Below are 21513 nucleotides of genomic sequence, written 5' to 3' on the forward strand. Positions count from 1 at the left end.
AGCAATTTTAGCTGTACTCGGAAGTCTGTTGAGAACCATTGCAGCACCTGCAAAACAGATGTTACTTAGCTAAAATGCTTCTTGCCTACTCCTAAATTTTGAATCAATTGCAGTTTTTGAATAATCATCAGAGACAGCCCCAAAGATAAGTATTTGTGCAAGAATAAATGTCACCAGGGCATCCTGCTCCAATTACACTTGTATCTGATGTAATAACTGAAGATAGCAAAGGTTTTCATGGCTAGAGCCTCTATCTACTAGCCAGGCAGAAACTATAAATCATTTCCCCATATTATGGATATATTCCTTCAAAGAGATTGTGATCCTGTCAAGAGCCATTGTTGAAACTAGATAAATGATACTGCCATCATTCTGGAAACTTGATCACCTGCAGAATAGGTCTCTTTGAAGAACTTCACTGCTTGTCTTCTGCAATCTTAGAATTACAGCTTCTGCAACACTTAGTCAAGAAGATTTCTGGCAAAACAATTCTTTTCCACCACCAAACTATAGTAATACATGCCAGATCTGCCCATTCATCTCTGTCAAAAAAAAGGATGGGTTGCAGATTGATTCAGACCAAGGCTCTCGATGATCTGGCATCCAGGACCTTCTGGGCTGGAAGTGGTATTCTATAAATTGACAATAATATTTGTAAATGACATCATGACGCAAATCCCAGTGTTAACCTATTTCAATTCTAGAATTGGATGCTAGTAAATAAGTTGCAGGGTTTTTTTTGTCAGATTTTTCAGGGGACTGTCATGGCCTTTCAAGAGAGGTGCCACGGGAATATTCAGCCCCTGAACAGTCAAAATTAATTTACCTTGTAATCAGTAAAGAGCTTCATAATATTCCCATCAGATTCTGTTCTTTTTTTCCTTTTCTTCTGGGTATGTTCATTGGATGCCCATCTTATCTTTTTTCTGTTGCTGGGAGAATGATCTGTTTGAAATCTGAGAGCAGTGCATAATGACTTTAGCCAATTAGTTTCCCCTTACAGTTAAGGATTTTATTTCTTTGAATTCAAGATCTGAAGAGTTCTGATACATGCACTGTTCAGTATAAATGATAAATATATTTTTCTTGGTGTTGTTTTGTTTAAATATCAGAAGCCAATAGTTAGAGGTGAGGAGGAGGTAAAGGAGGGAGATTACAAATGCTATTTGATTTTGCTTGTGCTCTTTATTTCTGGTTAAGAAGCCTGTAGTCTTATGCTCTCTTGTCTGGGAATAAGCCTAACTAGACTAAGTTGTACTTAGATCTGATTAGGGACATAGAGGATTGCATAAAGTAACTTATCAAACATTCAACAAAAATAGAATGTGGATTAAAAGAGGAGAGAGGAACTGCTCCTATTTTAATTACATAGTGAGTTTATAGTTTAATTATCTGTAAAGAGGTTCTAATTATGCATAGAATTACCTGGGAATAAGGTCACCTCAATGTGAGCATGGAGAAGATAAGAATTAGTGTGTGTCTCAAAAAAAAAAAAATCTGTCTACCAATCATAATATAGACCAATATGATATATATAGCTTATAATCTTCAATGAAGAGACCTTCATCCATCAGTGGATTGATTTGGGATAATAATAATAATAATAATAATAACAACAACAACAACAACAACAACAACATGCCAGATATCACGGTTGTAGAGGGCCGAAGTGTACAGTTTATTGATATCGCTGTTCTAGGAGATGCTAGAGTCGAAGAAAAAGAACTAGAAAAAATAATGAAATATTGCGACCTGGCCATCAAAACTACACGACTATGGATGAAGCATGTAATAGTGATACCCATTGTCATTGTGGCACTTGGCATCATGTCCAAGAATTTTACAAGATACATCAACAAATTGCAGCTTCCTGCAATAACACCAGCAGAACTGCAAAAAACTGTGCTACTCGGAAGATCTTATATTTTAAGAAGGTACTTGGTTGATACCTAGGATACTGGCAGCAAACCGTATCAATCATTAGCACCAATCAATGGTATTTGTGATGCATTTTTGAATGTTCAGTTAGCTGAGTTTCATGTTTAATGAATAAAGTCTATAATAATAATAATAGGAGGAGGAGGAAGAACCCGCCATGGTCCATTTTTGCCCAAATAGTAGAAGAGCAAAAGATCAACTCCTAATTGTCAAGATGATATTGGAAAACTGCAAGAGAACGAAGACTAACTTGAACATAAGTTGGATTGATTACAAGAAGGTATTTGTCTCCATGCCACATACTTGGATAATCAAAAGCCTAGAATTAAACAAGAATAGTAGAAACATCAGAAGTTTTGTGCAAAAAATAATGGCACAGTGAAAGATACAGTTGCTGGTGAATGGTGATAGACGGGAAGATGTTAATATCTAGAGTCCTTGTATCTTGCAAAGAGATTCACTCTCACTATCACTGTTTGTCGTTGTATTGTTTCCTCTATTAATAGTCAGACCATATCTGTCAAACATCAAAAATATATGCCAAACTATCCCATCTCCTTTTATGTGGAGAACTGAAGCAGTATTGAAAAACATCATCAGAAGTAGAATTGTTGCTCAATACTGATTATACATACTGCAAAGATATTGCAATAGAGTTTGGACTAGACATATATGGTACCCTCACCATCATCAAGGGAAAAATACTGAAAACTGAAGGTCTCAAGATTTCATACATAAAGAACATCGGGACTCTAGATGAAGATGATCACTATAAATACATATGTAACCTTCAAGCTGACAACCTCAAACACTCTGAAGTCAAGAAGAAGTTACAAGTGATCTTAAAGTTCAAACTCAGTGGAGGAAATACCATCCCGACAATTAATACCTGGGCAATTACAGTCATTAGATACACAGCTGAAATAGTGGACTGAAGTAGAACTAAAAGATCTGGATAGAAAGGTTATTTACTTATTCATTATTTTCACAATGAATCATGATCTTCATCCATGCAGGGATGCTGATAAACTACTAAACCAAGGAAAATAGGCATGGAATGTTGCAAATATGCAGACAATTGAAGAAGAAAAGGGGCATTGGAAGAATATCTGAAGGATAGTGAAGAAGAAACAAAGTCACTGAAGCTAGTATACATGAAGACTTACTGAACACTGAAGAGACTAAACTTGCCTACAAGAAAATAAGAATAGAAAAAGACATGAAAAGGCAAAGTATTACATGACTGGTACATAAAAAACAAGCAAAGCAGACAATGACAACATTTGGCAATGTTAAGAGCAGAAAAACTGAAGAAGAAGACACATGGGCTAATTCTGGCTACATACACGACCAAGCCTTACGAACCAGTACATATAAAGCCAAAATTGAGAAAACAGCAACAGATAGTAAATGCTACCTCTGTAAAGAAGCTGACGAAACAGTGGATCACCTAATTAGCTGGTGCAAGAAGATTTCACAGACTGACTTCAAAGGACATCATGACAAAGTAGCAACAATGGTGCATTGGAAGATCTACAAGAAATACCATTTGCCTTCAAGAAGGTGGAATGACAAAACAGGCAAAGTAATAAAAAAAGAAGCTAAAGTGCACTTGGACCTTAGAATTCAAACAGACAATCTATCACAAAGCACCTTAGACTTAACATTAGATTAGAAAAACAAGAAAGTCTGGATAGTAGATATTGCAATACTGGGAGACAGTAGAATGGAAGAAAAAGAACTGGAGAAAATCACAAAATGCAAAAATCTACAAATAGAAGTAGAATGGTTAGGGCAAAATAAAGCAAATAGCAATAGGCACTTGGAGGTAATCTGAAAACTACTGGAGGATTACATGAACACTATTGGCAATGACAAAATCCCAATTGGTCAATTTCAAAAAGCAGCTTTACTTGGAACAGCATACATGCTGAGACATTGAGACAATACCTATCAAATAACTTCTGCCTGTCCCAGATTTTTGAAAAGAGCTCGATTGTGCATAAAAATGCCAAATCCAATCTTAATATTTGACTAATTATAATAGTACATGACTACGCATATTTGCTTCAACTTAGTTTTCAACATGTTAAAATACTATTATAAGTTCCACGGTTTATGTCATCTGTCAACCTTCCAAGTTTTGCAATTCCACAGTTTGTAAAACTTGACTACACTTTTTATTTAGCAGACAGTTAATTATCTACCAAGCATGCACCTTATATTTCATGGAATTATGAATTCACTGCTCTTCACTTTGCGATCTACTTGTATGAATATGCCAGTGGTAATAAATTAAACTTACATAGTTGAAAGGGGACATCATTGTTATGGTAGAAAATACCTTTGTGATTCATTGCGATGTTCACCTCTGCCGTAGGGGATGCTCAGAACTCTGTCGAATTCCCATGGTGGAGTACAAACTTGACAGCGAAGGCACCCCATGTGAGTATAAAACTCCTTTCAGGAGGAATACTACTTGGCATAGGGTGCCAACCTCTGCTGGGCAGCCTCTCTCTCGTGCCTCTCCAATCTTAGGAACAACTGACAGACTGCATTGCCAGCAGCTTCTTCATCAGGCACAAACTGCTATTCCTCGCAGCACCTCTTTTGACAGAAAGCTTCCAGATGGCGCAAGGTAATACATGCTCTTCCAGATTATTTTTTCTAAATGCTGTATCAAGTGAGCCTGGGCTCTGTCCGCTGTATTTTTTTTTCCCCTGGAAGCAAACAATAGTCAATGCTGGTAATATTGATACTAAAAGGAAGATGCAATTTTAATGCATATCTGTGCCTGGAATATAAAAACTAACAAGTTTCTTTTGACCTGACTAACCAATACAATAGAATAGGTCTTCTTGAGAAATAAAAATGAATAACTATTTCACAGTAAATAAATTTGATTCTAATTTAGGCAATTTTGGGTTTCAGGATTTAGTAAGAATGTCTAGAGTATAGATTTCCTGATGTTTGCTGGCAACTGTGGTTGCCATTTTTTACAGAGTGGTCTGCTATACATTTTCTCAATGGAAAGCATATTAGTATTTAATATAATGCCTCCACTGTACATGGGAGACTGAATATGATTTTCCTTGCTCAGTATTCATTAAGAGTTACTGTAATGCAGTCTGAAAATAGTCCAATGCGTTGTTTAATGAAGGAATATATTTTTGGAAGAGCACAACATTGAAGTAAATGTATTACTTTAATAAATTACTAATAAATTTTATTATCCTTATAATTCATTATATAAGATGTCATTAATTGTGAAGTAGTTTGATTATTAACAAACACTGATGTGAAGAGGGCATGGAGAATGTGTATTCTTTTAACGTTTCAGTACTTTTCACTGGAACCATGAGTCTTTTGGAACATAAATCAGTCACTGGAAGTCATAAATGAATGAATGTTATAAATGAGTCACTGGGACATAAATCAGGTTGAGTGCCTGATTATTATAGTTGTTTATATACTGGTATTTAGATACTCACCTGCTTTGAAGTTCATTGAATTTGTTACTTGATGCATTTTGGCTCAACATTTTTGTCCCAGAACTTGTTGTTTGCTTGGTACGCGACTCAGACTTGTCATTGCCAGTTGTCTCGTGATTAATATATTATTCCTTATGGGAGAAAATTGTTTGGTATTCACCATTTTCGGTATTCAGCACGCATCCTGGAACCAATTAATGATGAGTACCAAAGTCTCACCCATTACATAGTTTAAGTGTTAAAACTATTGTATATGAATGCTTCATATGCTTAAATATAAAATTTGTTCATGAGGAATTTTGTTAAACTAATAGGATGCCTACCAGATATCTCGCCACATCTTAAATTGCTCATTATTTCAGAAGTTCTCCAAGCAACCAATCATCCTCCAGTGATCCAGGACCAAGCGGGAGTAGTCAGTGGAGGCATCAAGTAGGATATGATGGGTACTTGTTATTTTTTATATCTTGATTGTGAAAAATACATAATGAACAATATATATGTAAAACATTCAAACTGCTTGTAGCCTTTATTATAGCCTGTAGCCTTTACGGCTATAAGCCTTCATGAAATTGAAATAATTTTATAAAGGTTATCAAAAGATGAAATACAAATGAAAATGAAAATAGGGGGTAAAGGGGAAAGGGAAAAGGGAAAGAAAGACGTGTAAAGAGGAAATTTAAAGAAAAGTATTGAGTTCTGATGCTTTTTAGCACAGTAGGATAAAATAATAACCTTACTGCCTCAACGTTTTTCTTTTACATTCTTAAAATTCACTAGCCATTTCCGTAACAACAAGCTTATCTAATCAGCAAAACTCAAAGATTTTTATTATATGTATATGTATATATTTGTGTGCGTGTGCGTGTGCGTGCATGCGTGTGTGTGTGCGTGCGTGTGTGTGTGCGTGTGTGTGTAGACATCTCTGCTAGTTCCATCAGTTTTCCAGTGATTCAACCATTGTGAGAGCCTCTAGGAAAGTTTTTGTTGAAGGAGATAACATTCTTGCAGAAATAAATTAGCAGCTTCAATTTTCACTTTTCTCAATCTCTGAAAATTCAGAATTAATTCCCACGTGTCTCTGCCTTAAAAGCAGTTACCTTTTACTTTATTTGTGCCCCTGTGTGCTGCAAAGTACCTTTTTGCCTTTGAATACAAGCTGTTATGAAGCATTGCTACTTAGCTAAAAGGAGGAGAACCGTACTAATCCAGCATAAATGAAATGCAGATATCAGCTAATAGAGATTGGAAAAGAAGAGCCGTGGTGGCACAGTGGTTAGAATGCAGTATTTCAGGCTAACTCTGCTCACACTGCCAGGAGTTTGATCCTGACCATCAAGGTTGACTCAGCCTTCCATCCTTCTGAGGTCGGTAAAATGAAGACCCAGATTGTTGGGGGCAATATGCTGACTGTAAAAAGAGGGGGCTGTAAAGCACTGTCAAGCGGTATATAAGTCTTAAGTGCTGTTGCTATTGCTAAAGCAGAATATTTATAGCTTGGGGTTGAAATGAAGACTCCTTGGTGCTTTCTGAGCTTGGTTGTTTTGTTGCAGATGTTTCATTACTCAAACTAAGTAACGTTATCAGTGCTAGTGCATCACTAGCATTGATGGTGATACCTAGTTTGGGTAATGAAATGTTCTCCTGTGCACTGCTTGGAAACTCCATGCATGGGTTATAATTTCTGCCTATTAACCCTGAGACTGAGTTGAATTGTTTGGATATGCCTCCTTGGCTTGACTGATCCAGTTCTTAACTCAGTCACAGTTTGGAGTCTTCAAACAGTTCAGAATTTATCTACAGCTTCAGAATTATTGTGGATTGAGATTTAAGTGGCTGTCAGGGACTGGAACATCTGTAGCTGCCTAGTTTGAGTATTGAAACATCTGCAAGAAAACAACCAAGCTCAGAGAGCACCAAGGTCCCCTCAGAGATTCGAAAATATTCAGTTCTATCCATATCATTATTAAATGAACAATCCTTCAAATTCAGCAAAAACTGTATTAATCACCAATAAATTTGCTTTTTTTGGTTCAGTCATCTTATAAAAATAATATTTTAAATGCTATGCCATGGGAGCAATAAGTGGTTCATATGAACTAAGTAGTTTTCATAGTGAATGAGAAAATCCACCGCTTTCTCTTTCTATTTAAAGATGCCAGTCCCCTTTACTTCATGACCATCAAGGTCTCCTGGAGAGTGAAGAAGGCAGAGAACATGAAGAATCTTTGGAAGGGTCCAGGCATCCCAATGGTAGTCAAAATTCTTTTTACAGTTAAATAACTTGTTCATTTCTGTGAGCTTATGAAGAAAAGGCAGGATATCAGTATAATGAAACAAACAAAGAAAAACCTGTGTGTCATTATCAATATTCTGATGGTGACAAAATTCCAAACTTTTGTAACTCCCCCATTAGTATTTTTATATAAATCTTGAAAGTTACTTACTGAGGTTTTAGGGAATAAAAGATGAAAATACAGATGCCCCCTTATATATTTGGGGTGGGGGCAAATTAGTATTAAAGAACACAGAGATAATCCTTCCCTCTTTTTGTGTTAATGAAAGCCATTGCCAATTGAATTGGATTCCATCTGACATTTCAGAGAACACCTAAAAGCTAAAACATGCTTTATTCTTTTCAATATATTCCCTTGAAAGTATACTTACTGAACTTTTGGGGAATAAAAGATGAAAATGCAGATGCCCCCTTATATATTAGTTGGAACCCTGGGTAAATTGAATAAGTTTACATTCATCAGAAATCAGTCCCGAAATTGGGTGAAACTTGGAAGACTTGAAGTGATAGCACGACTTTGCACAACTAAATTTATAAAATGTGGGGTGAGCCATAATTTCTATGTAATGTTTTTGAACATGTTATTTCCAGTTTACATGTTCATATAATCTTTCTCATTAAGTTGTTAAGATTTTAATAAACTTTCCTTTTTTGTCTTGTGGATACCTATTGTTTAATTATATTATCTAGCACAAAGAATGGAATCAACTATATATATATATCTCAATACTTGAGAGACCGCCTGCTGCCAATTACCTCCACAGACCCATTAGATCTCACAGGGTTGGCCTCCTCCGGGTGCCATCTACCAGCCAATGCCACCTGGCTATTACCCGGGGGAGGGCCTTCTCTGTGGCAGCTCCGGCCCTCTGGAATGAACTCCCCGCAGGGATTCGGACCCTCACCTCTCTCCAGGCCTTCCGAAAAGCCGTCAAAACCTGGCTTTGTCGGCAGGCCTGGGGGTGATGAGATCCCTCCCCTCTCGTATGGTTGTGCGACTGTTGCCTACTTTTATTATTTGTATTTTGTCTTTTATGTTCCCCCTTTTTTCCCCTTTGAATTGTTCGCCGCCCTGAGTCCTCCTGGAGAAAGGCGGCATACAAATAATAAAATACCAATACCAATACCAATACATTTTCTTTGAGGATATCTTTTTTCTCCTATACAACATGCAATGTTCTGGGATTAAATTTAGGGTTACATTATCTGTGCTGCAAAATTCTGGATGACAAAATTCAGAATTCTAGTGATGGCAAGAAGATACTAAAACCTTTTAAACTCTTTCTTGCTAGCAAGTGGTCATGCAGAGTTTTGGATCTGTAACTGATAGCCTTGTTTAGGACAATAGACTTTCATTTTCTGCTTGCTTTTTCCTGATCACCTCCACGCTCTCTTGATGCTGAAGAGCAGCATAAAGGTGTCAATATTGATTTGGGGTTTTTGCTCCATTTCATAATTTATTGGGATGATGTTGCAAATGTGTATATGATAACTGTTTCTTCTTATTCAGAACTGTTACAGCTAATAAATCATGTATCTGTCAGTTTGAGAAGGGCAAGATATGATTCCAAAAATTCCAAGGAGCATCCTTGTTTTAAACCAAACTATTTAATGTTAAGATAATAGTTTTTTTGTACATTATGTTTGTGTTATTTGATATTAAAACAAACAATTAATTATGGCAGAAACAAAGTGGCATGCACCATCAACCAAGGTTTTGAGTTCCTATAAAGACCGGGCCCTACAGAAAGAAAACAATGGGAAGGATTCACCAAATAAATTTTCTCATGTAAGTTTTTTTTACTTGGAAATTCTCAAATAGAAATCTTTTTCACATGTATCTAAACAAAGCCTATGTTGCAAAAATCTGAAGAAATATGAAAATGCTTGCAGATTTTGAGGTTACTACTTTGATAGAAGATTGATGTTTCATCATAATCTTCCAATGCAAAATCATGAAATAGGAAATATAAAGAGCAAAATGGGGGGGGGGAGTTCAGTGAGATGTTATGTTAATTTATATATTTCTGTATTCTACAACTTGTTTTGGCATAATTTTAATGAAATAACTATAACTTTGAGAAATTAATTTGAGTATAGAGAAGGTCACACGGTAGAATCTATCAGATTTGAATATGAAATAAATGGAAGTCTCTTCTAATAAAAAATAGTAAGCCTCTTTGATACAGAAATAGCTGTAAGTATTCTTTCTGGCAGTGACCTCATACAAGCACATGATAAGGAACACATCCTTGTTTCTAGGCCACCGAATAGTTTAAACACTAAGTAAATTAAGCATCCCTCTCCATTCTGAGCAGAACTTTAAACCGCATATTCACAAATGTGTACCTTGTTATTTTTAATGGGCATTCTTATATTGCCATATCTTGGAATAAACAAAATAAATGTTTATTATGACTATATATATATGATTTTATTACTTAGGCAACATTAAGCATAGATTGGTGCACTTAAAAGAACTTGTTCGTATGTATAGTATATTCCTGTAAAAGTTTGGTAGTAATGGCAATGAGCAAATAACAATGAAAAATATTTCCGGTTAAATTTAATAATCTTGCAGACATGGCAGAAGGGAAGAAGGACTTTGTGTTGGCAGAGGTTACCTGCTTAATGTTGGATTTAGGCCATGGACAGAAAAACAGTTACTATAGTTACAGTTAATGTTTAGTTAATAGCCTCAGAATGAGGAACTTGTAGCCCGCCAGATGTCATTGAACTGCTCCTGGCATTCCTGACTCTTGACCATGCCAGCTGGCTCCAAGTTAGGGTAAAACTACTAACTCTGTGTCATCTGGAAGAGCCTAGCTTTCCCATAACAATAAAAGCAATTGGAAGATTCCCCTCCTTGAATTCTGAGCTTATCATTTCAAATTCTGAACATAATTCACTTTGTACAATAACGGAGAATATTTACAGCTCTGGGTTGAAATAAGGGTTCTTTCGTGCTCTTTGTTTTGGCTCTTTGTTGGCAGATGCTTCATTACTCAAACTAGGTAACATCATCATTGCTCCAAGAGGACCAAGAGTCCATGACAATGTACAGTTTTATAGCATCTTTTTTTAATTATTTTTCTTTTTTTAGCATTTAAAGGTTTTATTTTTTCATTTTCATAAGATATAAATCACATGTATACTATTACATAGCTATTGTATACACATGTATACTATTTTATAGGATCTTGTAGATCGTTTTTGAACATGTGTTAATTGAAATACTAATAAGGCAAATGTGCTATATAGGGTTGCTTCAAATTTATTTGACATTTCTAACTAGTAATGTGTTTCTCATTTCATTGATTAAACTGCAGATAATGGAAATAAAACTATTTTTTTCTTTAAGATTGGAGACAAAAACTGTTCCAGCCATTCCAGCAGTAATACTCTATCCAGCAACACATCAAGCAACAGTGATGATAAGCACTTTGGCTCTGAAGATCTAATGGACTCTGACTTGCTTGGATTAACGTATATTAAGGGAGCTTCTACTGACAGTGGAATTGATACTGCTCCTTGTATGCCAGCTCCAATGTTGGCTCCATTGCACATTTCTGGAAGTCGGTCAGGGCTTCATGGACGGACAGATCAATGGGCTGAATCATCCGAAACGCCAGGAGCAGATGATGACATGAAAGTGTATGCTGTCCACAGTTATGCTTCAGCCATTTCTAGCAGTCATATAGGTGATGGCAGCATGGGGGACCTCAGTGAATTATCTTCACATTCTAGGTGAGTTTCTCAGCCCAGTGTTTTTCAGGTAACTAAACTAAAATCCTGAGAAATGTGTAAATTTGCTTTTACTTATTGTACACTTTAGTGGGAGTGTTTTAACCTTATTTTGTCAGTGTTACATTTCAGAAATTAAGAAGAAATTTGTTCTTGTAAATCATGAGTGTCTGAATTCATTTGGTATCTAGTCCAAAATTTTACATATTTACATTTAATAAAGCTAAATATGTTCATATACCCAGTCGTTGGGTAAGATTTGGCTTGAGTTACTGTTAGGGTGCCTTACAATATATCAAACCTGTCTTTATTGAGCAATGTAATTTAGATAACACATTTTGTACAGAAATAATAAATTGGGTTCAGCTTTTTTCCTCCCAGTATCTTCATTGCATTGGTGGGATTCTCCCTCTGCCATGGGAATCTTCCTGTCTAGTCATAGGAGACAAGTTTTGCATAAAACACATTCTAGACACTGATTAATGAAGAGTTATGCCTTATGGCAAGGATTAAATTGGATATCATTCTGTCTCCTGCAGCCTATTATGAAATCAATTTATGATTACACTGCATCTTTTTACCTGCAAAAGTCTTTGAATATTCCATGGAAGGATTGCTATTTTGTATCAATAATTACTTTTTCATGGCATTAATGTGAAAACTTTTAATTTGGATTTAAAGATATTATTAAAGTACTTCTGCATAATTTTATAACCTTAAGTCATTGATCATAAATGTGATGTGATTTACTTTATCCCCAATCACATTTACACAATTTGTATAATTCATGAACCAAAAAATAGGTTCATGTTTTTTGGGATTTTTGAATGCAATTATAACTTCAGTCACTAAATGAATAGTTGTAAGTTAACTACCTGTAGTAACTAGAGATAAGACATTCTCAGACATAGTATTCTCTATCTTTAATATCTTTCCAGGAACACTTACATGATACAAACAGTGAAGTTTTTTTAGTACTAGAAAAAATACATAATCAGTCTTGTAATATTTTATTTATGTAATGTCAGTACCAACTTTGAAGGTTTTTTTTTCTGTTTCAATTTTTAGTATTTTTTAATATTTTAATTTTTGAGATAGATATGTTTTATTTTACATAACTAAAATAAGATTAGAAGTATACTACTGCATACTGAAATCAAAGTAACAAGAATTCAGCTTTGGTTGGAATATGAACTCTGCATTACAGAAATAAATTACATGACATATTGTTGATTTTTAAAGATTTTATGGAGGGTGTGTATTTTGTGTGTGTGTGTCCTTTTAAGATAAATAACAGCCAATATTTTTCCTGTTTCAGATTTCCTCCAGTAATACTACATTAAATATTTCATTGTGCGTATTTCCCCCCTTTTCTAGCGGGTCGCATCATTCTGGAAGTCCTTCAACACATGGTCCTAAAAGCACTGGATCATTAGATACCTCCAAAGTATATATAGTGTCACAAAATTGTGCTCAATCAATCTCTGGATCCATGGCAAAATGTTACCCTCGACAAGGAGCAATAAGCAAATACGTTATTGGCTGGAAAAAGTCAGAAGATAGCCCCACACCCGAGGAATCTGAAATTTCTGAATGCCAAGAGTAAGAATCTTTTTATTTATATGTGGGGGAGAGAAATTGAAATTTGAGAAGGGAGGAGGTCATGGAAGGGAAAAAGAAAAAAGAAAAGGCAAATAGCATAATGTTGATTCCCTAAGAATTAAAAGTAGATAAGGGTTCTGTATAAGTAGAGCCTTTGGCTTCTTCTTTTAGGTACTTTCAGACAAGGTTTCTATTGTCTGGCTTCTACAGGAATTTACGGGAATCCTAGATTTATAATCTACTAGCTGATAACCCGGCGTTGCCTGGGTATTTATTTATAGGGCAAAAATATTTGGATCAAATGTAATTTCTAATGTTGGATTTACCCCTTTTACCAGAGGGATTCCCCTTGTGGAGTATTGTGAAGCCGTTACCATGGCAACTCCACTGCACTGTAGACTAGAAGCCATTTTACAGCAGTACAGTACAAACCATTTTAAGGCACAACAGGTTGTATCTTAACAGAACACACAACCCGAGAGGTGTTAGGGATGTCTTACCCCGCACAGTGTCTTTTTCCAGAGAGTAAGTCATGTGTGTACCAAGTTTGGTTGAAATCAGAGGTGGTATTCAGCAGGTTCTGACCAGTTCTGGAGAACTGGTAGCGGAAATTTTTAGTCGTTCAGAGAAGAGGTAAATACTACTTCTGACTGGCCCCACCCCCATCTTTTCTCTGCTTCACAAGTCCCAGCTGATCGGGAGGAAATGGAGATTTTTACAGTATCCTTCACCTGCCATGCCCACCAAGGCACACTCACAGAACTGGTAGTAAAAAATTTTGAATCCCACCACTGATTAAAATTGCTCGAGGTGTTCCAGAGTTATGCTGGAACATACATACGTACATACACACACACATAGCCATTTCTATATATACACATAGAGATAAATAGATAGATAGATATAGATTACTCCATATTCTTCCTGTTCATTACATTTATACTTGCAAACATACACATGCACATACACACACTGAAGAAAACCTGTGGAACAATATGTTGACAAAATAGATGCAGTGCTGAGAACAATTCATCTGACAGTACTCATATTTCATAGAATTAGCATTCAACTTGTATCTGCTTTATTAGAACTTCGACACATTAACAACTCCATTAATCGTGTCTTTCCCTTCTGTGTGAAATCTTTTGAAAATGTCTCTCTCAACTATATTTTCTCAAAGCTAGCTGTGCCCAGCTTCTTCAAGCTCTGGTTATAAGCCTTAGCTACTGTTCCTCTGATCTTCTTGCTTGATCTTTTCTGAATCTATTGTAATTTCGCTGGATTCTTCTTAAAGTGTGCTACTCAGAACCAGTGTTTGTGATGGGCATTCATTATCTGGTAATATTACTCCTGCTGAAGCAATCTTGAATTGTTTTTTTTTTTTTACATCACACTGCTGACTCCTATTGTTTTCAGTTAACTACCCTTCCAAGTTCAAATCAGTAAGACAAAACCATTGAAGAAGAGGATCCAGAACTGATCCTCGTGGCAGCCCACTTGATGCTTCTTTCAAATGAAATGCAGACCTTTGAAATTCTTCAAATTTGAAGTATTTTTGAAAGTGTTTTTATTATCTTCAAGCTTCAATCCTGCCTCCTTGTCCTCCTCATAGAAAACAGTATTGTTGCTCTATACCAAAATAGGTGCTGATTAGCTCTGTCTTTTGTTTCTTGTCCTCTTTACTAAGTGAAGGTTAAAGTATTGTTGGCTTGTAAGATAATGTTAGAGTCCTAACTTGCATAAAATGATGTGATCATACTTGAATTAAAATGGCTTTGATTACACTTCTGGGATGTAATCACAAATAGCGTTGTCCTTATAGTTTCAAAATACAAACTTTACTAATGGACTTTCTGAGTAATTTGTTTCACATTCTTTTTGGCAGAATTCAAGAGAGAACAGTGACTAATATTTAGGAAATATATACCTTTACAGGCAGAGGATGTATAGGCTGTAGTTTTGGCAGGTATTGAGAAATATATTAATGTGAGACATACATTTATTGATATATGTGTATGATTAAGTAAATAGTCCTACATTATAGAACATTGTATACAAATACAGAGTTTAATATTACTTGCTGAATGGGATGAGTGATATATAATTAAAAAAAATAGAATCCTTAGCAGATGCTTCATATTAGTAGGAGTATAGTCACAAATGTTTGTTATCTCCTTGGTTTTTAAAAATTTCCATATGGATAAACATATAAAAAATGCTTGTGGTGATGTTAGAGGTGTAATTGTTGGGAATATGAATGTATCTTTATTTTTAGTAGGCAGAGGATATGGTGTTCCTGGCTGAGAACCTGAATTATTTGCAGGGAATGTTAGATTAACTGTGTGAAAGAAGGAACGTGTAACTGAAAATGAATCTATTGAAGTTAATGGAAATTGTGTTTGCTGGGAAAGATGGGATAAAAATGGCAAGTTAGGGATACATAGGAAACAATTAGATTAAGTAGATTAATACTTTGTGTGCTGTACTTTGGCTTACTGCAAAATAAGGAAATGATGATATACAAATGCTAATAAAAATGTAGTGAGTAGTATGCTACTATTAGTATTAGTTTACTCAAACTTGTCAAGAATGAATGAATGTATGATCAAAGAAAATAAAAAGTGATGTTTATGTTGATGGCCTTCTGCCCTTTTTAAAAATATCAATAAATTGGCTGTATCAGGAAAAAGCATAAATGTTGAATGTTAAGGAATTCAAATCAGAAGATAAGTATGTGTTAAAGTCTCCAGTCACTTCATATCTTCATATCTTTTTGAAAGATTCATGTCTTTCTACAAGATCTTGCTTTTGGGACATATCTCATCTTGGCTGTGGGGACAGGATTAGATACCTTCATCAATAAGACTTTTTATTTGATCTTCTACTTCTTTTAAGCCAAATGCTCATCGCAAAATTGCCCGCTGATTCATTTGGATTTCTGAGTAGGAATGGATGCTCTTATTCCAGGTGCAGCTCTTCCACCTTCTCTTTTGTTCCTTTTGAACAAATTATATCCTTTAGCTGCAGTCTTGAAGCCCCAGGACTCCACTGTGCCTTATTAAACAAATATTTGTCGTTAGAGTTTAGACTCATTTTGTTTATTTCCTCTACTCTGAACAAGATCGCAAAGACAAAGGCAGAGGTTTTATGAGTTTTGCTTTTTCAGATTTGTCTTCCAGGGATTTCGGAGACCTATTTCACAAACACTCCCACTTTCTACAGTGCAAAACTCTTTGTCTGAGGTCCTTTTATTTTCCTTCATTCTTAACCCCCAATCCCCAATGCAAGATGCAAACTTTCTTGTTCTAACAGTCCATGATACAAGAAACCTAATTGCTTCTATTGATATTTGCATACCTCATTTTTAGCATGCAGCACTCTTCTTGGAAAAGCTCATTATAATCATGGTTACTGCACAGAGCAAACAAAGGAGAGGGCAATAAAAACACAATAACTTCTAGCTTGTTTTTATTTTACATTAGTTGTGTACAATTAGGATTTTTTTAAAATTTATTTAACAAATTTATGTAGTCATCCAGCTCATACATAGATGACCTCCAGGCAGTTTAGAAATTTTTTAAAATCTGCTGTATAATAAAAACCAATTTGAAAATCCCTATTTCACCCCCACCCCCACGGCAATAATAACACAATCAAATCAGCCACTTGATCAATTTTATCTCCATTCAAGCTCCCCAATCCCACCCACTAAAAAAACCCCAAACATTTTAAAGGTCTTTTGGAAAAGCAACAGGTTGGGGGCCAACCCTACATCAGAGGGATATGGTTAAACGTCATGTCTATGGAGATTCTCAGTCATGCAGGTCATGGTTGTCCCAAAGGTGTTTTTTTCAAGAGGCAACTGGACTTTCTGGTTTTTCTTTGAAGACTTTTTGCTTCTCATCCAAGAAACGTCTTCAAAGAAAAACCAGTTGTCGTGTGAAAAAGCATCTTTGGCCTAAATATCATGTTTAGATATATGTTTATAATTGTAGACTGTTTACCTCTGATAAGTATGTAGTCACTGATTTCGTTAGAATTTGTTAGAATAGCAATGGATCCTATAATCATGATTGAAATATTTGGGAATTTTCAGTCTGCATTATTTTAATATGTGATTTAACCGGGTCTTTATGAAAATCAGATACTTTGTGTAATTGTTACACCAAACAGTTTTGTCAGATTTCTGGTATTAATAAAACCATGTCTTTGTAATTGAACCAATTATAATTTCACACATTATCCCTGGAACTTAACTAATAACATAAATAACATTCTTGGGGGATAAGTGAGCTTTGTTCTTTATTTTGATCTTGGATTTTAATTAAAGTGTATTTGAGATTGAAAAGAATAAAGCATGTTTTATCTTTTAGGTGTTCTCTGAAATGTCAGATGGAACCCTAGAGCTAAATTCATTGGCAACGGCTTCCATTAACACAAAAAGGGGGAAGGATTATGTCTGTTCTTTAATACTAATTTGCCCCCCAAATGTCCTTTTGGGTGTTGGGGAACACTTTGGCACCAAGTGCGAGAAGGAATAAGTATCATTTGTCAGCAGATATCTATTTACATGATACAGATTTATGCTTCAGTATTTCAAGGGATTATTTCTTCACTGAGGCTGGAAATGTTTCTTCAGATAACTTGTTCTTTAATATTTTGATCATGATTGTCCATTATTCATTTTAGTTTTCTGTGCTTAGTTTAAATGTTTTACATACTAATTTTTTTGAATGTACTAGCACTAGACTAGAATTAAGCACACACACATTATGTATGTGTTTGTATGTATGTATGTGTGACATGAAGAATAATTATGAAGATATTTATTACATTATTAGTTAACTAAAGATACTTGTCTCTCTGGGATGTATAATTATGTTGATGGCCTTTCTTCAAGTCAGCTTCAAGCTTCTGTCAGGAGTATAGTTTCTGAAGGCCAGCAAGCTCTCTCAAAAGAAGAATTTCTGAAGTTGATGATGCAGAATAACATCTCTGCGGAGGATGGAAGAAGAAAGGTTAGCTATTTTAAAATATATATATCTATATATATATTTGCTTCTTAGAGCTAAGGGACATGGTGGCTCAGTGGCTAATATGCAGAGCTTGTCGATCAGAAAGGTCAGCAGTTCGAATCCCTAGTGCCGCGTAACGGAGTGAGCTCCCATTACTTGTCCCAGCTTCTGCCAACCTAGCAGTTCAAAAGCATGTAAAAATACAAGTAGAAAAATAGGAACCAACTTTGGTGGGAAGGTAACAGCATTCTGTGTGCCTTCGCGATTTAGTCATGCCAGCCACATGACCACGGAGAATGTCTTCGGACAGTGCTGGCTCTTTGGCTTAGAAACGGAGATGAGCACTGTCCCCTAGAGTCAGGAACAACCAGCACATATGTGCGAGGGGAACCTTTACCTTTACTTCTTAGAGGCTATTATGCCCCAAATCCACTGATATTGCTAAGGGTTTTAAAATGTTAGCAATGAGAAGGGAAGAGAGAATAATTGTGAGAAGTAGGATTGTACAATGCATTTAGAAGAAATATTTTGCAAAACCTAGTCTATGAATCCCTTCTCAAAGCATTCAAGCTCTGCATTCTCCAGAAAGTTTGTTCATATGTGCTTTTAAAACTTGTCCCCAGTTACATTATCTTCAAAGCTATGCATAATTAGCTAAATAAGAAATGCATTATATGTATTATTGCTTGTTTATTTAAAAGCACATATTTGTATGGTAAATTAGAAAAATGCAACATTTGTATCACATTTGCAAAGCTGTACTTAAAATCAGCTTTGCTTTACATTATAGTAAAAAAATAATAATCATAGCTTGCATTCCAAAAAGTCATGCATTCTAGATTACTAAGAACATTTTCCCCTCCCAGAGTTTATTTAGATTTGTGAAATGGGAATAAACTTCTTAGAGACATGTGCACTTTAGTTTACCCATGCTCGAGAACTGGTCCCTCTTAGCATTCAGATTTTATGTTGTGAATGTGAAACAGTGTATACCAATAGGTGGCAAAAAGGAATTTATATTCAACAATATAGTGTCTTTCACTTACCAGGATAGAGGGAAGACTAACCTTAAAGAATAAATCTAATTATGTTAGCTTCCCAAACATCTGAAATCCCCAGGGAAAGTCCTGCTTCTCTGTGCTAAGGCTTATAGATTGACACTTGATGTGATGTGGAGATAGACCTTCTCAGCAGTGGCATCTACCCTAGATAATAGCTTCCACTTTGCAACATGTTAGGGTCATATATTTTATAGACTCTTTAAAATATTGACTTTCTCATATTGACTTTCCTCAGACAGGAGCTCCATCTCCTATTCATTTATTGTTCAGTTCATTAACTTTACAGAGTTTCACTCTGAAATGTTTTTGCAACTTAGCTTAATGATTGTTTTATAAAGAGAAGTATTACATAAATACATAGAATAATGGTAAATATTCTTCTATTTTCCAGAAGGAATGTATACGTGTCTGTGTGTGTCTGTGTCTATTCAGAAAGTAGAGATATATTTGCTTTATTCTGTATTATTTTAGGGTTAGACTGTATTTCATTGTAGAATTAATTATATTGATTCAGTATTAAAACTTAGTTTTATTCATTTCATGAAAACATAATAGCAATAGCAATTAGACTTATATACTGCTTTACAGTGCTTTTCAGCACTCTCTAAGCGGTTTACAGAGTCAGCCTATTGCCCCCAACACTCTGGGTCCTCATTTTATTCACCTCGGAAGTATGGAAGGTTGAGTCAACTTTGAATCTGGTGCGATTCGAACTGCCAAACTTTTGGTAGCCAGCAGTCAGCAGAAATAGCCTGCAGTACTGCACTCTAACCACTGCCTCACTTTATTTAGCAGTGGCTGTATGTTGTATTCAACCTTTTGGAGCTAATTTTCTACTTTCCAGTAATTCATGATGGAACAAACTTGTATATGAGGAGAAAATTACAAGACCTTTGTTCTAGTTTCTGATGCTAGTGAAGCAGTATTGAGCAGGCTATCTCTAGAATAAGATTTATTTTTGTGTAAACTAAAAATCTCATCATCTTCATGATAATTGTTCAAGTCTGTCTACTAATTTATTCTCCTAAAATGTTTAGTTTTCATTCTATGGCAACCTATCTCCAAGGAGGATACTGTACCGTACACTTTCTGATGAGAGCATATGTAGCAATCGAAGAGGATCTTCCTACGCCAGTTCACGGAGTTCAATGCTAGACCAAGCGTTGCCAAACGATATTTTGTTTAGCACTACGCCACCTTACCACAGCACCTTACCTTCTAGAACATGTTTAAACAATGGTAGTGGAAATCTGCGACGTAAGTTCTATGTGTTCATATGTGTGATGCGTCTGCTGATTTTATATTCGATTTGCAGTTAGCAATATATCTTCTGAATGAAACATTAAAAAAATGCTTTACATTGATGGGAGCAGTTGATTCATCTAGCCAGGATTGTCTGGAGGTGGGGTGGTGAAGAGTCAAGATGGCAGGCATGAATTGCGCAATCAAGCTTTTGCCCTTTCGATTACAGGGTCATGCCTGTCATCTTCATATTTTCTTCCCCCTTAATTCTTTTGCATTAACTTGAAGTAGCTGTCCAGAGTTTCAGTTGAAGACATCAGACTAGAAACCTGGAGATTGTAAGTTCTAGTCCTGCTTTACACATGAGAGAGAGCTGGGTGACCTTGGGCTAATCACTTCTCTCAGCCCAATTCACTTCACAACATTGTTGTTATGGGGGGAAAAGGAAGGATTATTAGGTATGTTCGCCATCTTGAGTTATTCCTAAAAATAATAAAGATGGAAAATAAATGTTAAAATCTGTGAACTGTAGCTACAAAGGATATGAAACTCCTCTACTGAACTACTTTATAATATTCTTTAGACTACTGTAGAGATTCACAAACCTTGGGTACAGTCTCTAGAGTCCCCTAGTCTAGATAGTTGCTAATTTATGATTTTTAACTATGCTTCTTTGTATATAAAATACTATAAATTGCTTCTTCAATCACACAAACTGCATTTTAATTAATTTTAACTTAAACTTTTTGTATATGTGTGTGTTTTTGAGTCATTGACTCCGGTACAATCTTTCCACCTTTTTGGGCAACATTTTTGAAAGTAATTTGTCATTGCCTCCTTCTCAGGGGTGGCTCAAGTTGTCCAGTTGGCTTCATGCCTAAGGGAGGAACTAAAATTCATTGTCTCCCATTTTTTTGCCTGGTGCCTTAACCACTACACCAAATTGGGTCAATCAATTAAACTTTTTCAATTAAGTTCTTTTTTTATGCATTGGCCCTCAATTCAAAATAGTATGTGCACCCAAGCTTTAGATTATTGTAAATGACATAAATTGTTTGTACACGTTCATAGTTTTAGGAACAGGTTTCATCTACTAGTAGTACAAACTCCATGAGTGTGTTCTG

At 35.6% G+C, this 21513-nt stretch overlaps 1 protein-coding gene across 7 annotated transcripts in view; it reads left to right on the forward strand.

Moving 5' to 3' along the window:
* SIPA1L2 (signal induced proliferation associated 1 like 2) overlaps positions 1 to 21513 on the forward strand; it is a 91212-nt gene that overhangs the window by 59294 nt on the left and 10405 nt on the right. For 6 of the 7 annotated variants that reach the window (XM_087718094.1, XM_087718089.1, XM_087718095.1 and 3 more), the window contains exons 10-17: positions 4319 to 4576; positions 5792 to 5875; positions 7585 to 7682; positions 9411 to 9514; positions 11087 to 11472; positions 12847 to 13071; positions 17972 to 18089; positions 20185 to 20404. In XM_087718094.1, the coding sequence (XP_087574220.1) occupies positions 4319 to 4576; positions 5792 to 5875; positions 7585 to 7682; positions 9411 to 9514; positions 11087 to 11472; positions 12847 to 13071; positions 17972 to 18089; positions 20185 to 20404 (1493 nt within the window). Of the gene's footprint in view, positions 1 to 4318; positions 4577 to 5791; positions 5876 to 7584; positions 7683 to 9410; positions 9515 to 11086; positions 11473 to 12846; positions 13072 to 17971; positions 18090 to 20184; positions 20405 to 21513 lie in introns of those variants that run through there. The other variant, XR_015696996.1, reaches the window with a different exon arrangement.

This window comes from Thamnophis sirtalis, unplaced genomic scaffold (genome assembly GCF_051295495.1).
Source record: "Thamnophis sirtalis isolate CommonGarterSnake01/CBP01778 unplaced genomic scaffold, rThaSir2_p1.2 scaffold_6, whole genome shotgun sequence".
NCBI classification, from domain to species: domain Eukaryota; kingdom Metazoa; phylum Chordata; class Lepidosauria; order Squamata; family Natricidae; genus Thamnophis; species Thamnophis sirtalis.